At 39.7% G+C, this 20,748-nt stretch overlaps 2 protein-coding genes across 7 annotated transcripts in view; one reads left to right on the top strand and one right to left on the bottom strand.

Annotated features, from left to right (window-relative positions):
* FXR1 (FMR1 autosomal homolog 1) overlaps positions 1-8,637 on the top strand; it is a 44,702-nt gene extending 36,065 nt beyond the window's left edge. Inside the window, exons 14-17 of one of the 2 annotated variants that reach the window (XM_063131930.1) lie at positions 978-1,178; positions 2,194-2,274; positions 4,102-4,193; positions 7,614-8,637. In XM_063131930.1, the coding sequence (XP_062988000.1) occupies positions 978-1,178; positions 2,194-2,274; positions 4,102-4,193; positions 7,614-7,784 (545 nt within the window). In that variant the 3' untranslated portion in view covers positions 7,785-8,637. The remainder of the gene's footprint in view (positions 1-977; positions 1,179-2,193; positions 2,275-4,101; positions 4,194-7,613) is intronic. The other variant, XM_063131931.1, reaches the window with a different exon arrangement.
* A 2,027-nt stretch (positions 8,638-10,664) lies between these two features.
* Positions 10,665-20,449, bottom strand: DNAJC19 (DnaJ heat shock protein family (Hsp40) member C19). 5 transcript variants are annotated; one of them, XM_063131933.1, is made up of 6 exons: positions 20,322-20,448; positions 17,102-17,153; positions 14,105-14,254; positions 13,541-13,617; positions 11,865-11,935; positions 10,665-11,230 (listed from the first exon to the last, which is right to left on the bottom strand). In XM_063131933.1, the coding sequence occupies exons 3-6, from the start codon at positions 14,156-14,158 to the stop codon at positions 11,160-11,162; spliced, it is 273 nt and encodes a 90-aa protein (XP_062988003.1). In that variant the 5' UTR covers positions 14,159-14,254; positions 17,102-17,153; positions 20,322-20,448; the 3' UTR covers positions 10,665-11,159. The 5 variants fall into 5 exon arrangements, with proteins under 5 accessions (XP_062988003.1, XP_062988002.1, XP_062988006.1 ...); XM_063131932.1 differs by having other exon boundaries at positions 14,105-14,178; XM_063131936.1 differs by lacking the exon at positions 17,102-17,153 and having other exon boundaries at positions 14,105-14,178; positions 20,322-20,449.
* Between the last annotated feature and the right edge of the window lie 299 nt (positions 20,450-20,748).

Raw genomic sequence — 20,748 nt, 5'->3', positions numbered from 1 at the left:
TCAAATTGATTGCCTTGATTGCAATCAAGGAAGGGCATGTCTACACCATGCAGTTATCCTGGGGTTGTCTATAGGTTGTTCCTGTGTGTCCAGATGATGCACAGGCGATCCCAGGGTCAACTAGGGATAACAAAGACTTTCCTCGGGATAACTGAAACTGGGGATGTCCCAGTTTTTCCGCAGTCCTGGGACAACCCCAAGGACTGTGGCTGGTGCGGTGCGGCCTCCCAGGTCCTCAAACAGGCACAGAGTTGCGTGGGGTGGCTCTGTGCCCATGTGGGGGGGGGGGGGGGGCAGCATGGAAAAATGGCACCTGCAATGTCCTTCTTCCCTTCTGCAATGTCATGAAGCCATATAGACACTGGGGGAGGATCGCAGAAGCAGGTACAGCCACGATCCTCTCCCTCCCACAGAGCCCCAAGTGTGAAGACTAGCGGTTCAAAGGCCTTTTACTCTTTCTAAATTTGGAACTTTGAACTCACCTGATCCCTCATATACACAAGAATTACAGCATAAAGTTCTTCTCTTATGATATATCTTAATTTGAAGGCTACCAGAAAGTCATACTTAAGTTTGGATTTCAGATTTTGCACAGGGATAATTGTCACTAAGTTCTGCTGAATTTTCTGGAGCACAGGACTTTGATTTCACCCAAAGCTGTCTGAACACCTTGAATCTGGGTGATCAGGTCTATGACATTCTCCCCTTCCATCATGGTTCATTCAGGAGCTATGATAACTCTTCCTTTCCCTTCAGAGAACAACTTCTCTCAGATTTTAACTTAGTGGCTTGGCATCCTTTCTGGACCTATTTCTTATTGAGCTCAAGAATGAATGGTCCATACGATGTGTGTCCTGGATTAGATTACCATTTCTCCGTAACATTTCTAGATAAAATGTTAGATATAAATACAATAAAACGAACATGTACCATGACTGATTTTTATGTGAACCTTGTTTTTTTGTCATTTACTTTAGTGCTGAAAGACCCAGACAGCAACCCTTATAGTTTACTTGATAACACAGAGTCTGACCAGACTGCAGACACAGACGCGAGTGAATCGCACCACAGCACTAACCGGCGTAGGCGATCCCGCAGACGAAGGACTGATGAAGATGCCGTCTTAATGGATGGGATGACAGAATCTGACACAGCTTCAGTTAATGAAAATGGCTTAGGTATGTAAATAGCTTATGGCAGAACTGAATGTACATTGCCTCCCCACAAAATCATACCAATCTGGTTAATTTTCTTAACTAGCACTTTATTCTGTCTGTTTCTTTATGCTTCAAGATACTGTCCTTATCCTTTACATTTTTAGATTTCAGCTCTATATTGGAACAAGAATACTTTAGAGGAAATGGAATCCAGAAGGGCCATGTAAAGCTGATGTTCATTTGACTGTATTCTTAGAGATAACTTCTAGTACCCATGTGGTAGAGCTGCATAAAGTCCAGTCTCCTGAATGGGTTAGATATGTGCAGCCCTATCACCATCTAGAATACCCAGCCAGTCCAGGTTTGGCTCATAGAGATAGAATAACAGGGCATTTGTTGAGCTCATTTAGAAGGCAAGCTTCCATGTAGACATATACCATGAAGTGCAATTTGAGTTGGGAAAGTCAGATGATCTAGACTTTCATCCTTAGGAGCTTGGGCTTCTGTTTTAGTGAAGTAAACACATGTGAAATTAATGTCCCTTTTGCCTTTTCTAGGACTTGAGTTGTTGTGTTGCTGAAATTTGCTATTTGAACTTTGGAAAGAAGGAAGTTGAGGTCAGGACTCAGGAGAACCCAGATTTCTTGCTCCTCTAACGTTGTGATCCCAAACACACTAAAAATCAGTAGGACTTTTATATATGTGGTTTCAGGACTAAGGTGTATGCTCTGCATCCAACAATAGCCATTTTGTGATAGCATAGCATTTATGCAAATCACACCAAGGAAAAATCTTTATTATGAGATGGAGAATTAATTCCTCAAGGCCATGTTTAGCTTTTGGTATCAGCCTAAATTCATACCAACTTAAACATAGATTTATGTTGTTGCTATTTCAGTCCCCAGATGTATACAACTGCAGTGCTTTTAACCATTCAGAAAACGTTTTCTTTTGAATGTGATTTGAGTTGTGCACTAAACTGCCAACAAAACAATTTATTACTGAGATGGTTCATGGTAAAACTTTGCAATTGCAGATGATAGAGACAAAAAACCCCAGCGACGCAATCGTAGTCGAAGGCGTCGCTTCAGGGGTCAGGCAGAAGATAGACAACCAGGTAACTTGAGTGGAGAGGTGGACCACCTTAGGTCACAAGCATGAAGGAATGCTCTGTGTCTGCTGTTTGTGTACCTCCTAAACATATATAAAGCTGCATATTTGGAAATGATTGCTTAATAACATTTATAACATGTATGAAATGTTGTGCCTTTTACCTGGTGTTATTCCAGTGGAACCCATTGAAATTAGAGGATAAAATATCCATGGATGTCAGAGATGGAAGGTTATGTCATTTTGGAGTAACATTTCAAGATAGTCTCTCTTTCTTGGGCCTTCTGGCATCTGTTCTTCTTAGTAACATAGATGCTAGTCAGGCTACTAGTACTTCAGCACACCAGTATGGGCGAATTTGCATGACACCTGCCTGTCTTGTACTTTGAATCAATCTGAGGACCTCCAGTCCCTTGATTTTAAGGACACTGGGAATCACAGCTGAATTAAAACAAAAATAGTTGCATGTTGTTTTGTATTGTGGTTTGATGCATTTCTTTAATGTGTACTAACACCTTATATATTTTAAAGTATAACAGCTCTTTCAGTATCACTAGTCCAAGTTTGTTGTACCTGTAAATACCTCAGCTAAGTAACTTAAGAAGTATTTTAATGTATCCACTAAAATCTTTCTGTACTTTACTGAAGTAATGATTTGTAATGTTGTTATCTCTTTGTGCCCTTCAATAGCTCTTGAACAATTAAAAATACGTTATGATTTTAAAATTTAAAAACTGGATTTCCGATCAGCTTTGCAAAATATTGCATGGAACACATCTTGATTCTGGGCTAATGTTTGGTCATCTTAGTGCTGTGAAACACCTTCAGAAACCTGGCAGACTTTTTAGTGCTGCATGACAATTGTGTCTCCTTTCATAATGAATAGCTCATTCCAGATCAGACTCTGTTGTGACATTCACCTCCAGTCCAGGGCAGTTGCACTGTACTCTGATCCTGTCTCCCTCTCAAACATCCTAAGTTATGTATGCAGTCAAAAGGGGAAAGCAAGCCACAATACTTCCCACCTATGGATATATTTTAAAGGAAAACAGAATTGCTTGAAATACAGCTTTGAAGCACCATAACTGATGGTTACATTAACCTCCTCAAGCAATAGCAGAGAATTGAGCCTTAGAACTCAACTCTGAAGGATCTCAGTGTGGGCTGTCACTCAGACCCTGAGATATGTATCTGGATAATGACCAGCCCACTCCCTTCCTCCTGGCCAGGTCCAAGACATTTTTTTTATTGTTTTCCAAACTTCTTTTCAAAATCCAACTAATTTTAAGTCTTCAGCCTTTTCAATCTCTCTGAAGAATATAGTTGAGACAGTGTTATACTATCATAGCTATCCAGCCCTTTTCCGTTAATAAAAGCTATAAACAGAACCCTGTTCTATTAAAGGAAAACTGCTAAAATATGTTGAAATTAATAAATAAAAATAAACTACTTTAAAACAAGTAATTATGGACATAATTGGAATTATCTCTTGAGTAAGAAGCTTCAGGATAAGGCATGACATCTTCTTTAGATTGCCTCAAACTACAATAGAATATGAGTAACTTGAGAAATGATTGTTTGAGAGTCCTTCAAAGATCAGCCATATATAATATTAAATGTTGAAATACCTAAATCAGAGGGCCATGTTTTGAGTTCTGTGCGCACAATGGGTATTCAAATCGTGTTTGCTCCACTCCTGAAAGTTGGAGTTGGTGTTGATAGACAAGGATACAGACATCTTGGAAAGCATCCACCTAATTGACTTTTTTCGACTGCAACCAGTGATCACTCAGTTTTTAAACATGAATTTTAAAAACATTTTTTCTCTTCACAGTAACAGTTGCTGATTATATATCAAGAGCAGAATCTCAGAGTAGACAAAGAAACCTCCCAAGGGAAAACCTGGCCAAAAACAAGAAAGAAATGGTAAGGAACAAAGTATATAGTGGTATACTTATAGAAATGCTTGGTGATTTTTTTTCCTGTATAGTTTTTTCCCCCCAAATATTGCAAAAGATGGCTATTGATTTATACCGACACCAAGGGAATGTGACTATAATACTGAAAATAGACCTATCAGTCTGGTGTTCAGATCTGTGCTGGCACAATAGAGGAATTCTTGTGTTGTACAGCTATATCTTGTAGTGTCAGCATAAGTCCTTGTATTGATCTGCATAGGGGTTAACTCCTAGGACCATATTACTAAATCCATCCCTATGTGTTGACAAAGTTTTGCCAGTCTATTACCTCTCGAGGGCGTGTTTGAGGAATAATAATGGTATGTCACATACTTGTGAATTTTGGCAGAAGTATTTTGGTTAAATGTATACAGTGTATCCTGATGACATATTTCCATCTACATTGTGTAAGGATGGCGATCTAGGGGTTTCATGAAAACTAGTTACAACCTTGCTCCCTCATACATACAGTGGTGAGAAAGTTTGTGAATCCCAATGATAGTTATGGAAATTCCATAGTTTTAGCATGATAGCCACTGTGAATCAAACCCAGTCATTTTCTAAATGTCCAATAGGGTTAATGTTAACCAATTCCATATCTTGTTAAATAAAATGATGTATAAATTAGGCAAACAGCGAGTACTTAATTATCAGGAAATATGCAAAAGGAAGTGAACCCCTGGTTGCATCAGCTCAATTAAAGGGAATAATTAGAATAATTAGGATAAGTTTCAGAGGCCTCACCCTATAAAAGGATCAGAAACTTTTGAGTTTGATCTTCAACATACAGTTGTGTGGAAACATGTCATGCCATGATCAAAAGACATTTGAGGACCTCAGAAAAGCAGTTATTGCTGCTCTTCAGTCTAGAAGTGTTACAAAGTCTAGAAGTGTTACAAACCATTTATAAGGATTTGGGGCTCCAACAATCCACTGCCAGACAGAGTCAACAAATAGAAAACGTTCAAGACTACAGTCACTCTACCCAGGAGCAGTAGTCCTACCAAAATCTCTCCCAAGAACAAACCGGCAAATCATGCAGGAAGTCAGAAAGAACCCCAGAGTGGCAGCCTAGGATCTTCAGGCCACTCCTGCCTTGGCTAATATGAGTGTTCATGACTCAATGATCAGAAAAAGACTAAACAAGAATGGTGTTCATGGGAGGATAGCCAGGAGGAAACCACTGTTCTCTGAAAAGAACATTACTGCCTGTCTGAAGTCCGCTAAAGATCACATAGATCATTTCCAAGACTTCTGGAAAAATGTACTCTGAACAGACAAGTCAAAGGTCGAATTTTTTGGCCTCAATGAGAAATATTACGTTTGTTGAAAAACAAACATTGAGTTCAAACAGAAGAACCTCATCCCAGCCATCAGGCGTGGTGGTGGGATTGTGATGGATTGGGCCTGTTTTAGTGCCTCAGGACCTGGATGGCTTGCCATAATCGACACAACTATGAATTCTGCAATGTATCAGAAGATTCTAGAGAAGAATGTCAGGCCATCCCTCTGTGAGCTGAAGGTGAACCAAAAATGGGTTTTGCAACAAGACAACGACCCTAAACAAATAAGCAGATCTACAAAAGAATAGCTGTGGAAGAAATTCTGTTTTTGAATGACCTAGTCAACGTCTGGACCTAAGCCCCATCGAAATGTTGTGCTAGTACCTAAAGCGAGCTGTTTATGCAATGAAGCCCTCAAATGTCACTGAGTTAAAGCAGTTATGTAAGGAGGAATGGGCTAAAATTCCTTCAAACCGATGTGAGAGACTGACAAGTTGCAGGAAACAGTTACGTGAAGTCACTGCTACTCAAAGGGGTGCCACCAGGTACTGCATCTGAAGGTTCACATACTTTTTCACACATAGAATTGTTGAGTTAGAAGGTACCACAAGGATCATCTAGTCCAACCCTCTGCAGTGCGCAGGAAAGCCAATTAAATCATCCATGAGAAGTGGCTGTCCGGCCTATTCTTAAAAACCTCCAGAGATGAAGAACCCACGACCGCCATAGGTAGACTGTTCCACTGTTGTACAGATCTTACATTCAGGAAGTTTTTCCTTATATTTAATTGGAATCTAGGTGGCTGTAACTTATAACCATTATTTCGGGTTCTAATTTCTGTGGCCATGGAAAATAGTTCTTAACCATCTTCCCTGTGGCATCTGTTTATGAACACTGCTAACGTGTCTCCCTTCAGTCTTCTTTTCTCCAGACTGAACATCCCAAGTTCCTTCAGCCTATCATCATAGAGCATGTCTTCAAGTCTCTGTATCATCTTTGTTGCCCTCCTCCAAATCTGTTGATGTCCTTCTGGAAATATGGTGCCGAGAATCGTACACAATGACTTTACACGTCTTTGATACTTCTACTGCGTTAGCCCTTTTAGCAGCTATCTCACACTATCAACATGTTCAGATTGCTGTCAACGACCACACCAAAATCCTTCTCTGATATAGTGCTTCCAAGCCATGAATCCCTCATCTTGTTTTTGCACCCTACAATTTTCCTCCCTTACATTTTTCCCTGTTAAAGGTCATCTTACTCATCTCAGACCAATCTTCCAACCTGTCCAAATCAGATTGCAGTCTCCTGGTCATTAATAAAAATGTTGAATAATAGTAGCCCCAAGACAGAACCCTGTGGGACCCCACTGGTTACTGTGGTCCAACTCGATATAGAGCCATTAATTCTGACTCCTGAGTGCGGTTAGACAACCTGTTCTGATCCCACCTTACTGTACTGCCATCCATGGCCAACTTTAGCAGTTTGTCTATGAGAATGTCATGTGGAACCTTGTCAGATTTGCTGAAATCGAGGTAGATTATGTTCACAGCATTCCCTTTGTCCACTAGAGTAGTTACTCTGTCAAAGGAGGCAAGATTTGTCCCACATGACCTACTTTTGACAAAGCCACGCTGACTCTTAGCAATCACAGCATTGTCTTCAAGATGCTTACAAATGGCCTGCTTTATTACCTGCTCTTTTGAATGTTGAATCAGTTGTAGATAAATAAATGTTGAAAAAGCATCATGTTTGTATATCATTTGTTTAATCAGATTATCTGGTAGTCTTTATCTAGGATTATGGAGTTAGATTAAGATCTAATATGTTGTATGTAACAATAATTTTAATTGGATTTTAAAAGGAGTACTTAAATTTTTTAAAGATAAATGTATTGATGCAGACTTTTGTAGGACAAGCATAAGATGACTGGTTGTAAAAAAAAAAGTTTTTAAAACGTGTTTTTAACATAACTACCCCCCTGGGAATTGATACTATCTGTATTAGCTTCCAATGCCTGAATTTGGAGAAGGTATTATTAGCTTAATCTGTAATAATTTGCAAGTGGCTCTGTCACTAAATATTGCCCTTTTTTTCTTTAAAAGGCAAAAGATGTAATTGAAGAAGTTGGCCTTCCTGAAAAGGCCATAAATGGCCCTGCAGTTGTTTCTGGGACTGAGCCTTTAATGCTGCAGCATGGTCCTGAAGAAAGGCCTATAACTGTACAAGAAGATGGAAATAAACAGGAAGAAGCTGTGTTGAATGGTGTTTCATAAACAGAGTTCCTAGTTTACAGTTCTTTTACATTACATTTTACAATAGTGCTTGTATAAGCTTGCCAAAGATAGAATATGGATCGCGAGTCTTGACACCGCACTTTCAGTTCCTCCATTTTGGAAAACAGAACGGGGAGGGATCCTGAAGAAATCCAATATTGAACATACCTTGACACCTACTGTGTTATAAATATCATCAGATGTGCCTTGAGAATAGTAAATGTAACATTTAAATAAACAAATTGCTGGCTATAGGAAATGTTATTTTGTTTTCAAAATATGGCAGAGATGTGGGGGGATCCCTAACGTAACCTTCTTTATGAAAGCATTAGCTGCTTTTGTTACATTTTTAATAATATGCAACCACTTCTTCACCTGAGGAAAACTAGAAAAAATGCAGTCTAAAATATTTTGCACTGAATTGTAATTTCTCCATTAGTTTAGTCTGGAAACTGGTCTGTTTTAATACATGTTTTTTAAATGCTGTATGTAGTGGGGAAAAACTGCAGACCACTGGAATACATTTATTAAATTCTCAATCTGCAGGGATATTGGGTGACATTGGCAGTGACTGTTCTACATTGAGGCTTTGTTTGATTTATTTATTAAACTGTACAGTATTTAAAAATCAAACATAGCTTTAGTCAAAACACTTAAGCTGAATTTGTCATGTCCACTAAGACATAACCAGAACTACTGAAAAGATCAATTTCCAGAAAGTTTATTCTGTATAAACTACATATGTTAGTCCTTAGAGTATTTTTATTTTTGTTTTGGTTGTTTGATGTGCAATATGTTTTTGTATGCTGGTAGAAAAATAAATAAACTTTGATCTTCCAATGGTTGATCCTTATGTACTTGCCACAGTCATTACTTTTGGCTATTTGAAAAGGCTACTACTGCTATGGGGTCAAATGAGATGGGATAGCAAATCTGTGATTGGATTGCCTTTGTTTTTTCTTAAAACATTCAGTGCATCTTAGAGGAATTCTTTCCCTGTGCCAATTTCCAGATCTAAATGCTTCCTGTTTCCCCACAGCAGCCATAGGAATTGATTTAGATTAGGAAGAAATAGTTAAACCTCCTTCCCCATCAGTATAGTCCCAAGCAGGTTCCCTCCTTGATTTGAAATTACTATTTAAAAAACTGGAGATACGGTCACAGATATCCTGCTATGTTGTGTAGTTGATCCTAAAAGCAAACTGGAAAAAGATTTTCACCTATAATTAAGGTGATCAAGCTTAAGTGAGTTACTTATATGCTTGTTTGTGCACAGGAAACAGGAGCATGCTACATGGGGATTTCACATCTGAATGAATTAACAGATTCAGTTCTTTGTGTTATCCTATCAATGTGGATATGTTTCCCATTCCTTCTCTCCTATGATTAAAAATCTTTTCCCATCCACAATAGCTAAATTAGAGCAAATGAGTGGAGTCAGCATGCCTCCTTGCCTTTGCTGTTCAGATTTTTTCACTTCACCCCCTTCTGCAGGTGGCAAGAGCACCTAATAGGTAATCTTGGGTGGTTGTAGGATTAAGGTAATGTTTAAGCAGAAGTGAAACGAAAGGCAGCCCCCACAATAACCAATGTTAAATGGTGTGGATGTTCAAGCTTGTCTAGCTGAGAGCCTACATCTTTCCAGGAGAGGAAAGCAGCAGTGAGGTATCTTTTTATCATGTCTGGATTCTGCTCCAGCTACAAATTGCCATCACTGAGGCTACCAGAGAGAAGAAGAAGCCTTTCCATTGTACTTAGATCCAGGTCCATGACCTGCTGAACTTCATAACTAAACATCTAGTACATGTGCTTTTTTCTGCCTTCCACTTCCTTTTCTCTTGAGTTTTTTAGATTGTAAGCCTGCAGTAGGGACTATCCTATTTCTGATATTTCAAAGTTGCTCTGGGAGTCTTTTCAGATAAAGGTGAGGGTGGGTGGGTAACAGTAATACAATCATGAAAAATCTTTCCCTGTGATACCACAAGTACTTTTCAGGACCAGTCCAATAACTGCTGCCTTCACAACACAATACTAGGGGAATTGTTTGCTGTATTCAGGATTGAGCTATGCAGTCTAGTTGTATGAGCTTGAATTTGTGGTGTATATGAAAACAAGGATTGAAAACTACTTGCCATAACAATAGGATAAGCATCTATACAAGAGCTAAATGCTCAGTTGTATTTCTCTGCAGAAATTGTACTACTATAGAATGTGGTAGATACAGAAGTGGTGACCTGAATTTAAAAGTAAACATGGGGGAGGGGGGATGAGATTCTCAGTAAGTTGTAGCACTTCACTCTGTCTATGGCTGCTTTATTCCTGCTCCTTTCCATTAAAGTATCACGTTCAGCAATATGGATCAGAAGAGCACAGGACATCAGATTATAAAGCTTTTCTTACTTCAAAGAATACACAGTACCTTAAATCAACTGAATGCTTTAATGCAAATAGGCCATATTGCCCTTGACATTGCTTCCACCCATTTTGCCTTTTCACTTGCTGAAAACGGCCAGCACTGGGAGGAGCTAGTGCGGTCCCAATTCCCCTGCTGCCCTCCCAAATGGGAGTGGGAGAGGCATGCAGAGGAATCCTCAGTTTCCCCATCAGGGATTTGCAAACTGCCCAGAGAGCTTTGGTTATGGGGCAGTATAGAAATTTAATAATAACAGCAGGGATTCCTTCATGGGCCAACCCTAGAGAAATCCAAGAAAGCTCCCTGGACCAAGCATTCTCCATCAGGCTACACATGAATGTTGGAAGTTTACCAACTTAGTCCTCGGTGCTGCTTGGAAGACCAAAAGTGAAGAATATCTTGTCACAAGTCTGGTTTTGGCTAATCTAGGTGTTCTGTCAATCTGAACTAGTTTTATAGAGGTGAGATTACTTAAAACAATTTTATTGCTCAGAAACCATGACAATTATAAAAATGCTTAGGGTGTCAAATTAGGTATATACTAGATAGAAGGTCCAAATAAGTTACTTCATACAACTGCATTTTACCTGATGAGGAAAACTCCACATAATAAAACTCAAAAGTAGTTTTTTCAACCTTGTCATGGATGTTGGTATTATCTTATTACCACTGACAACCTAAATCATGGCAGCATGAACCTCAGACACCAGCATCTGATTAATCAAACTGGCCAATACTTTAGAAAGCTTTCACATATCTAGACAAGAATCCACCCACTGCTCCCCAGCTCGTTTACTGAAAGTTGCAGTTAAGATTCAATTCTGAAAATAATCAAAAAGGCATATGACCTACACTGGAACAAGAAATTCCTCATGATACAAATCATAGCTTCATCTTTTGTTGACATCATTGGGTTATTTATAAAAAATATATTCTTAAGTCATTGATCAGGTGATGTATTTTCACTTCTTAGCTTGACCTTCCAGTAAGTCTTTAGCTTCATTGATTTTGGCTGCGACATATGGAGACCCACCTAGCAAAGAGAAAAAAATTGTCATATTCCACAAAAAGGATTATTTGTCCCATCCCTTTGGACTTGCACCATACATCTATGTATGACTATTCAAATAAAAGCTATTTTAGAGTGTTAGAATGACAAAACTCCTTCCTTCTGTAAGAAGACATTATATCATGCAAAAATAACTAACTGAGTAGTATCCAATGTGAAACTACCACTAACGTAAATTATATTGTGATAACATAAATGACCTCTGATGCAACACCAACAGCATTTCCTGGTGCGATAGATTTTCTGGGAAACCCGTCATGCCAGGGAATGCTGTGCTAGAGGTCATATAGTTAGCGCAATATAATTTAACTTAGTGGAAGTATTGTACTGGATAATGCTCACTACCCAAAGTACTTGATCGCATATCAATGGTATTGAAAATAAGAGGGCCTTTCCAGACTTAGTAAAAACAACAACCAAACTTCCCTCTTAGCCCTACACTTGCACAGCCTTCAAAAGAACTATGAACTCAGGGCCAAAGCAAGTCACTAAAGACTTCCCATCTGGCCCCACAACATAGCCCCATTCTAGATGATCAGGGGGAACGTTATTACTACATTTGTGTCAATAAGAACATGCTTGTTGGGATATGATTTACCTTTATCAGGATGATTCAGAAGCATGATTCGTCTGTGAGCTTCTCTGATTTTTCCTTTATTAGCTGTAGGGCTAAGAGTTAAAAAGAACATCAATTCCATCTTCAAAAGCTATGAAAAAACAGCAATTTTATCTGTTTCAGGGCTGGGCTGCTTCTTTAGATGATAGAGATAGGTTTCGCTTCCCCACTGGGATTACCTAAACCCACTCACATCAGACATTGCAACATGATTATTAATGGGAGAAGTTATACAGCATTCTCGCAGTCTACAGCCAAGTATTTGCAAGCTGCACAAGAAATACTGTATTTCTTCAATTGTAAGATGCCATCGATTGTAAGATGCACACTAATTTTAGTACCACCAACAGAAAAAAAGCTTTGATTCTAAGAATAATCGCACCCACGATTCTAAGACGCACCCCATTTTTAGAGATGTTTATATGGGGAAAAAAGTGCATCTTAGAATCGAAGAAATATGGTATTTAGAAAATTCTAGCAGCAGATACAAATAAATAGCCAATTCTATTTTATAGTTCTGCAACAATATGAAGAGATAAAGATGTTGATGCTCTGTTGCTGGTGTAATGCACAGTGAAAGGCCAATTCCAAGAAATATGGTATTTAGAAAATTCTAGCAGCAGATACAAATAAATAGCCAATTCTATTTTATAGTTCTGCAACAATATGAAGAGATAAAGATGTTGATGCTCTGTTGCTGGTGTAATGCACAGTGAAAGGCCAATTCTTTACAATCACCCACACCTCTCCCTCGCTCATTTGCCTGAGAACTCTGTAGACAGCAGAATTCAAACGATCAAGCTGAGGGAGTTTGAAGATTTACCACCCACCTTGGACTCAGTCAAAATACTAACTCAGGGACCCTTGTCATTAGCAGTACTGATACTAAGGCTGGCTGTGGTGGTCTGATCCAAATTAACCCACTTACTTCAGAGTGAGTGAAGTACAGAAAAAGCACATGATAATCTTCTAAAGCTATAAAGTTATGCAGATTGCAACGTTGCCAGCTCTTCAGCTATACAAGTCCTAAATTTAATATACCAAAGCCTGACTGGAGCGTCCCTCTCCTATGAGGGAAGGTTACAACAGCTGGGATTGTTTAGCTTGGAAAAAGGAGGCTAGGGGGAGACCTGACAGAGGTGTACACAATTATGCATGGTGTGGAGAATGCGGATAGGGAAACATTTTTCTCCCTCTCTCAGACTACTAGAACTCAAAGGGGTCATTCCATGAAGCTGATTGGTTGGAGATTCAGGACAGAGAAAGGAAGTACTTCACACAGTGCATAGTTAAACTATGGAATTCACTACCACAAGGCTTTAAAAGGGGATTGGATAAATTAATGGAGAAGGCTATTAATGGCTACTAGTCCTGATGGCTATGTACTACCTCCAGTATCAGCAGCAGTAAGCCTATATACACCAGTTGCTGGGAAACAGGAGTGGCAGCGTGCAGTTTCACCGTGTCCTGCTTGTGGGTACCTGGTTTGACAGCTGGTTGGCCACTGTGTGAACAGTGCTGGACTAGATGGACCCTTGATCTGATCCATGACTCTTATGTTCTTAACATCCAGGAAGGTGACTAGGATTTGTTGGGCCTAGGCATATTTGGAAAACAGGCTCCTGTCATTAAACTTGAAATTATTATTACTATTTTACCTCACTCCTAATATTAAAGCAGCTTCTCGTTTGCTCATTTTGGCTTCGAATCCTCCCTTGTAATAACCATTGAAGGTCTGTAATAAGATAAATTAGTATTAAAAAAAGTGTTAAGCAAAGTCACCACTATTTTAAGCAAGAGGACTTAAAATCCAGATTACTCTACTTGTGCCTAAGGGCACTCCACAGTGCTGGGTAAATCAGCCTTCCATTCCTAATGGAGTAGAATTAGCAGCCTTGAGTACCATTTTCTTGGCAGAAGGGTATAAATAAATAAAGCCATCCCCTTCACCTCAGATTGTGACACCCAACCCTTCTTTCTCAGTCTGAGACTAAAAACATTTCTTAAAATCGAGCAACCAAATGCACATATGCCCGATTTTTATAACTTCTAAATGCCAAGTGTAACTTTTGTGATGGACAAATTTGGGATTTTGGTGAAGCATAGAATCCTACAATCCTTCCTTGGTGAGCTGTTTTGGTTTACTGACACATAATGGGCTATGGTAGGCAAAGAAAAAAAGTAATATTACTGTAAAAGAAAACTGAGTAAAACAAACTCACAGCTTTTGGCAGAGACTGAAGAGCTTGCTTTATTTGTGGTTCCATTTGCTTCATTGCTTGCAGTGCATAACGACCTCGAGGAAAGGGAAGAATTCCAATTCAGCTACTTAGAGACTGATCTGCAGGTTCTTCTGGAGCAGCTGGCTACCACTGCATGCCCAGGAGAGATTGGATGAGACGCAGTGCCTCCAGAGAGGCTTCCTACTGGTGCAGACATAGGTATAGTAGTTCTTCCCTAATCCCAGCCTATAATTTGTTGCTTCTTCCAAGAAACTTTATAGGAACGCTGATGGCAACCATAGCACGAGGAGCAATCCAAATGCTCTTCCTGAAGCCCTTGCACAGATACATGTGTACCTCTTCAATATATTTATTATTACATTAATATCCTGCCTTTTCTCCTTATGCAAGGAGCCCAAGATGGCTTAAATGGTTCTTTGTCTGCCAATTTTATCCTCTCAACAACCCTGTGAGGTAGGTTAGGCTCAAAGTCAGTGACTGGACCCAACTTCATGGCCAAGTGGGAACTAGAACTCGGATTTCCTGAGTCCCAGTCCAACATCCTAACTACTAAAAGATGGGGGCTATCCAGAAATTTAATACACACATTACTTTTGAAGGTTCTAATATTTCTCAATGAAACGATAAGCGCACCGGGTTCTTTTACAACTTCCAGGGCTAATCTATCTCTCTAATTTCCTCCCATTCCTAGAGGCTCCTGATCATTAACATCAAAGATGGGCTAAATGCAACTGTTGGGCCATATATAGTTCCAAACCAATTTTTCAATTCAGGCCTTTAAGAATCCAAGTCTTGTTTTTGTTTACATTCTAGTACTCCTGATGGCCGAGATAAACTTGAGAAGGCAATAGCAACGTATTGTAAAACTTCACAAAATTAGCAAAGAGAAGACCAAACACAGAAAAACATAATGATTTTGAGATATATGGAAACCAAACCATTTAGGATTGTTTCACAAATAAGTGCAATATATCCTTGCGCAAAATAATGCACATATACCTATACTTGAGAGATTGCTTCTTCCCATATGCTTATAATTTATATAATACAAGGCAGAGAGCATGCTTCTGAAAATATGTTCTATGCTCTATATTTCAACAATACAGGGAAAACAAAGGTAGCTTCTCTTCAGCTACAAAATTCCCTTCTCCTTGGAAGGTCACCAAAGCACCAGCAGCTTCAAGAAAAAAAATGCACCATGTACATTGATGGTGCTATATAATAAAAAATTAAAACCTCAGGCACTGTAATATCAGAAGAAAGCAAGGATGATAGGATTTAAAGCCAAGATTCTCAAACTGTGGGTCAGGAACCCTTGGAGTGATTACAAATGCTAGGAGACTGGGAGTTTCCCCACTGCTATCAGAAGTGGTAAATGGATGATCCATTCTCCTTTGTCTCTCCAAGAACCTAAGCAGAAACTCTGCATGTAATAGTTAGAGAAGTGGATTGCTCAATTCCTTTCCCAATAGGCCTGCTATCAGGGAAGAAAGAAAGGGTGACAAGTTGATGAAAAGGCATAATTCACGTGCTAATATGAGATTTGGGGCAAGATGTCACCAGTATCCAGATGACACCCAGTTTTATTTCTCTGACACCTGAATCAGGAGAGGCCAAACACGTTATGAATGCAGTTATGACTTGGATGAGGGGTAATAAACTGAAGTTGAATCCCAAAAAGAAAGAGACCCTTTGGGTTGGCAGTTCCCAGGTTTAGCAGTTGGGCTTTTTGCCTGTTTTGGATGGAACTGCACTCTCTCTGAAGGAGAAGGTATATTGTCTGGGGGTGCTCCTGGATCCTTCTTTGTCACTGGAGACCCAGGTGACTTCAGTTGGTACGCCAACTACGTCCATTCCTGAATAGTGAGCTACGCACTGGTAACTTCACGATTAGACTACTGCAAGGTGCTCTATGCAGGGCTGCCCTTGTGCATGGTTCAGAAGCCACATCCAGCTAGGGTGTGCACAGGGACACCCAGCTATGCTTACATAACTTCTGTGTTAAAAGAATTGCACTAGCCGCCTACTAGCTACTGAGCCACATACAAACTTATGTTATTGACATACAAGGTCCTAAACAATTTGGGACTAGAATATCTAGCAGACTGCTTTCCCACTCCCAGCCGACCTTGAAGAATGTAAGGTGGCCTTGCTGGTCATTCTAAAATTAATAGAATGTTGCCTCGAGATATCTCAATGGCAGGCCTTCTTGGTAGTAGTGCCACGCTTTGGAAAACCCTCCCGCATGCAGCTTGGGAGGCAGAAAATGTGGCATTTTTCAAATACCTCCTGAAAACACACTTGTTCACACAGGCTTTCCCCTAGGTTGTAATCTTACTGCTCCTTGTATTGTTTTTATTATAATGTGAATTATTTTTAATGTGATATTTTAAATATATTTTAAATGTGATTTTAATATTTGGATGTGAACTGTTTAGGGATTTTATTATACTTAACATTATATAAATTTCACAAATAAAGTAACAATGTAATTTTTAATATCAATTTGCCTCAAGCCACAATTTTTATTATACATAAGCCACATGCATTCCATTGTATGCGAGAATCTCCACACACTCACCTTTTTGTGCCAGAACACAGATTAAATTTAGAAGGAAGCCCAGCTTCAAAGAGTTTCAGACACATTGTTTTAGGGCCAACGTAGTTTAGATTTAGTAAAATACATTTCTTATTCTTAAATAATGAGGTTACGAACCTGAGCACGCAATAAAGAATGTGATAGAAAATTAAACGTATAAAATAATTTGGTACTTGTAAGATTTGTCAAAAAAAGTAGAGAAGAATTTAGCAAGATACTACAGAAAATATATAGGTTACCCACTGTTACGAAAACTATCCAGTGTAGCCCTTGAAGACTAACGTGCTACCCAACACTGGACCATAGTGATACTATCAATTTACACCATAACACTATTCAAAGCAGTCAGAAACAAAGAATGCAATCCTAATACAAACCTGCGTATCCAGCAGCAGCAATTGCCAGACCAGCGGCTATCAGAGAACTAACCTAAAAAAAAAGAAGTGGGGGTGGGGAAGCAATACCAAAAAATGGGGCGGGGAGAAACAATCACTTCAGTAGATTGAATATGGGTATTATTGGACACAGATGGTTTGGAATATATAAAGAAAAACAACAACCTAAACTAAAATGGATGGGATGCAGATTGAGCACACATTAATGAGAGCCTTAATTGGAAGCTTTCAACCCTGTCTTGCATTTGAAACCATACACAGCATACTATCAACAGGTATTTTAAGGCTAGAAAAGAAATCATGCAGCATAGATACGTGCAATTATTGAAATATGAATGCATTTTTCAATTTACAAGGACACATAATGTTTTTGCATTCATTTGAATTTCAGTTCTCTTTCCATTCTGACTGGTGGATTCTATATAATTCAGAAGCTTGCACTTATCATTAGCCCAGCTTCTGTCTGATCTTATAAAGATAATAGGAAACTTGTGCTCATGCAACAGATTGTTCCATGGCAAGGGTTAATTTCAGTTCAACCCATCACCTAGCACAATTGCCCATTCCTGCTCACAAGCAGCTCTCTGAATCAATGGAAAAGATATTGGGCTTGTAAAGATCTCTGTTCATCCTTGGCCACAGATTCACTAAGCGGCCTTGGGCAAATCAGTCTTAACACTTCTATTCCTATATCAAAAATAGGAATTGTGTTAACCTTCTTTCTAGGATAGTAACAAAATGAACAGCTACTTCAGCGAGATCCGCCTTGCCTTTCTCAACACAATCATACTAAGTGATGAATCAAAACCACTAGATTTTGTTGGCCTTTAATCATATGTTTTGCACATGTAGGTATCCTTTATATGTACTTGCAGCTGTGTGGGAACTGCTTTTCCATGATGCTCTCACATGCAGCTGAATGACTGCAAGTACCAGTACTGTGGGAAAGACCTATCTGATAATGGTTGCATCATTCAGACGCAGCTCAGGCAATGGGAGTGTATCATGGAAATGCAGCTCTGGTGCAGCTGCAGGAACATATAAAATGCAATATTTGTGTCTTAATGGCGGTGGGATGGGTTTCTTCCCTGCTCCCATTATTTCAGCTCACATTGTATACATGACGCTTCTGTTTTTATTTAACACTGTCAGTAGCTGATAGCCAGAGTAAAATGACTTCAAGGGAATTTTCAAACACTGCCATTTTAGGTTTTGGGTTTTTCCACCAGTCTTAAACATTTTGCCCACATCTTGAACCTGACCAAACCACTGAAGTGTCAAGCAGATGATGTGCCTGAATTCAACAAATCAGTAACTAGAGAGGTAGTAGTTCTATCAAGTTAAATCTGAATGAATATTTAACAACATAGTAAAAACCAAGATAAATCAGACCATAGGCTTTAGTCCAGCATTCTGTATCTGCCCTGGCCAACTAGATGCCTATGGGAAGCCCACAAGCAGGACAAGAGCACGACAACACTTTCTTGCATGTGTTCTCCAGCAACTTGTATTGAAAGGCAAACTGCCTATGATACGGGAGGTAATACCAGTATTACCTCTGTTGTGGCACTCTGGCTGTGGAATGCTCCCCCCACCTTGGAGGCCCAACTGGTGCCAGCACTGGTTTCATTCCGGCGCCAATTTAAGACATGGCTTTTTAACAAAGTCTTTGATGGCTAAATCACCAAGCCTGTACATAGTTCTAATTGGTTTTACTGTCTTTAAATTCTATACTGGTTTTAGCTTATCAATGGTTTAATTTGTTTTTAGCTGTGTATATTTATTGTTTTATATTGGTTGTATGATTTTATCTGTATGCTGCCCTGAGATCCTTGTGATACAGGGCGGAATACAAATATAATAATAATAATAATAATAGGCGATCATTGACAGTGTTATACTTCATGAATTTGTCTAATCCCCTTTTAAAGTCAACCAGATCAGTGGCCATCACTATATTTTGTGAAAGTGAATTCCATAGTTTAATTACGCACTATTTGAAGAAGTACTTACTTTTACTTTTCCTGAATCTCCCACCATTCAGCTTCACTTTTCAGGAGAACTCTGAATTTTCCCCTCCTATCCACCTTCTTCAAATCGTGCATAATTTTATACAGCTCTATCAGGCCCTTTACATGCCTTTTTTCTAAGATAAAGTACCCCAATAGTTGTAACGTTTCCTCAGAGAGGAATTGCTCCAGCCCCTTTGATCACTTAAGTTGCTGTTTTCTGTACCTTTTCCCGCTCCTTAAGAAAATAACAATTGCTTTTACAGATCAGGAAAACATTTAATCTAAACTGTGTCAAACCAGATACTTTAAGATGTTCACAAACAGGTCATATGGACAAAACGTGTGGATAAAAGTGAACAAAATGTATGTTAAATTATCTTGAATATATGCCCATAGTATAACCACATTGAAAAAGGCATGTCCAGAGCTGTCCACCTCAAAATCTGGCACTCAAAGAGACAATGACTGTGAATAAGGAAATTGCATTTAGCTAGCATGACTAACAGCCAATTACAATCTTTAATCATATCTAGACAGAATATTTCCCCATTCTTTCTTTACAGAGTGAATGCTCATGACATTGTTTTATTTATTTTATTAATTATGATTTTAATTGAACAATAAATATTATAAAGGTGGGAAACACTAACCCTCTCTTCTTCACAGAGGAAGTAGAGGCATATTTAAGAAAGACGGGTGACGCGTCCAAACTAAACAGCTAGCGTGTTATCAATTCAGTTCATACTACTCCAGATTAAAGCTGCAATCCTGTGCACACTTACTTGGCAGTAAGTCTCACTGGCCTTAATGGAGATTTGCCTCGGAATAAACATGCACATGGCACTGAGCTGTAAGGCTGCAAAGTTATTTAGGAGTAAGCCGCGCTGCACACCGTGTGGTTTACTTCCGTATAATATTGTGCGCATAAGACCGGGCATGATCTCTACTCCCACCTCCTCAAACTAAAGGAGTTAGTTATACACGCGCGCACACGTTCAGATAACGCAGCCATCACTCTTCTCCTCACCAAGGCAGGAAGGGTTTTTCAAGGGAAAGGTGAATTGCGAGGGAGAAAGGACAAGTTGCTGCACGCTTACGAGCCTGCCTTTGACCCACCGCCGGGCAGGGGCTGGCTGCCCTCCACAAAGAGGACCGGGGGTGGGTGGGCAGCAGTTCTCTCACACACTCACCATGGCTCCCGTGCTGCTCCGCCGCCGCCGCCGCGCGTGAGGAGAGTGGGGCGGGGGAAAGAATCTGGTCGAGCCGAGACGGGCCTCGGAGCGCACAACCCCGTCGGCCCTTCTCTTTCTCCTCAGAAGCCCTGCCGTAAAGCAAACAGAGAACTCGCGCTTGTCGTAAAACAGCAAAGCCTCTCCCACACGCCGCCGAGGCGAGAAGTGGAAGAGGCGCGAGTGCGCGCGCTTCAGGCCGGGCGACGCTTCTGTCAGGGGGCGGGAAAGCGAAATTCTCCTCAGCGGCGTAAGAGAGCGGGGTGGTGGGGTGGTATTTTCTGCGAACATTTTTTCGGAAAATAACAACAACAACAAAAGGTAGAAATCTAGTCAGCTGGGCAAGTTCTGAATTTACTTAGTGGCTTCAAGTTGTATACATACAATC

The sequence above is a fragment of the Elgaria multicarinata genome, chromosome 8 (assembly GCF_023053635.1).
Source record: "Elgaria multicarinata webbii isolate HBS135686 ecotype San Diego chromosome 8, rElgMul1.1.pri, whole genome shotgun sequence".
Lineage (NCBI taxonomy): Eukaryota > Metazoa > Chordata > Lepidosauria > Squamata > Anguidae > Elgaria > Elgaria multicarinata.
The sequence above is the reverse complement of the archived record's forward strand: the minus strand, read 5'-3'. Positions and strand labels throughout refer to the sequence as shown.

Bases quoted from the DNA above. Each gene is read 5' to 3' on its own strand.
- DNAJC19 (XM_063131932.1), bottom strand. The intron at 13,618-14,104 runs GTGAGTTTGTTT...ATCTTATTACAG, and splicing joins TTCAGTCTCTGCCAAAAGCT to ACCTTCAATGGTTATTACAA. The intron at 11,231-11,864 runs GTAAATCATATC...TCTCTTTGCTAG, and splicing joins TCTGAATCATCCTGATAAAG to GTGGGTCTCCATATGTCGCA.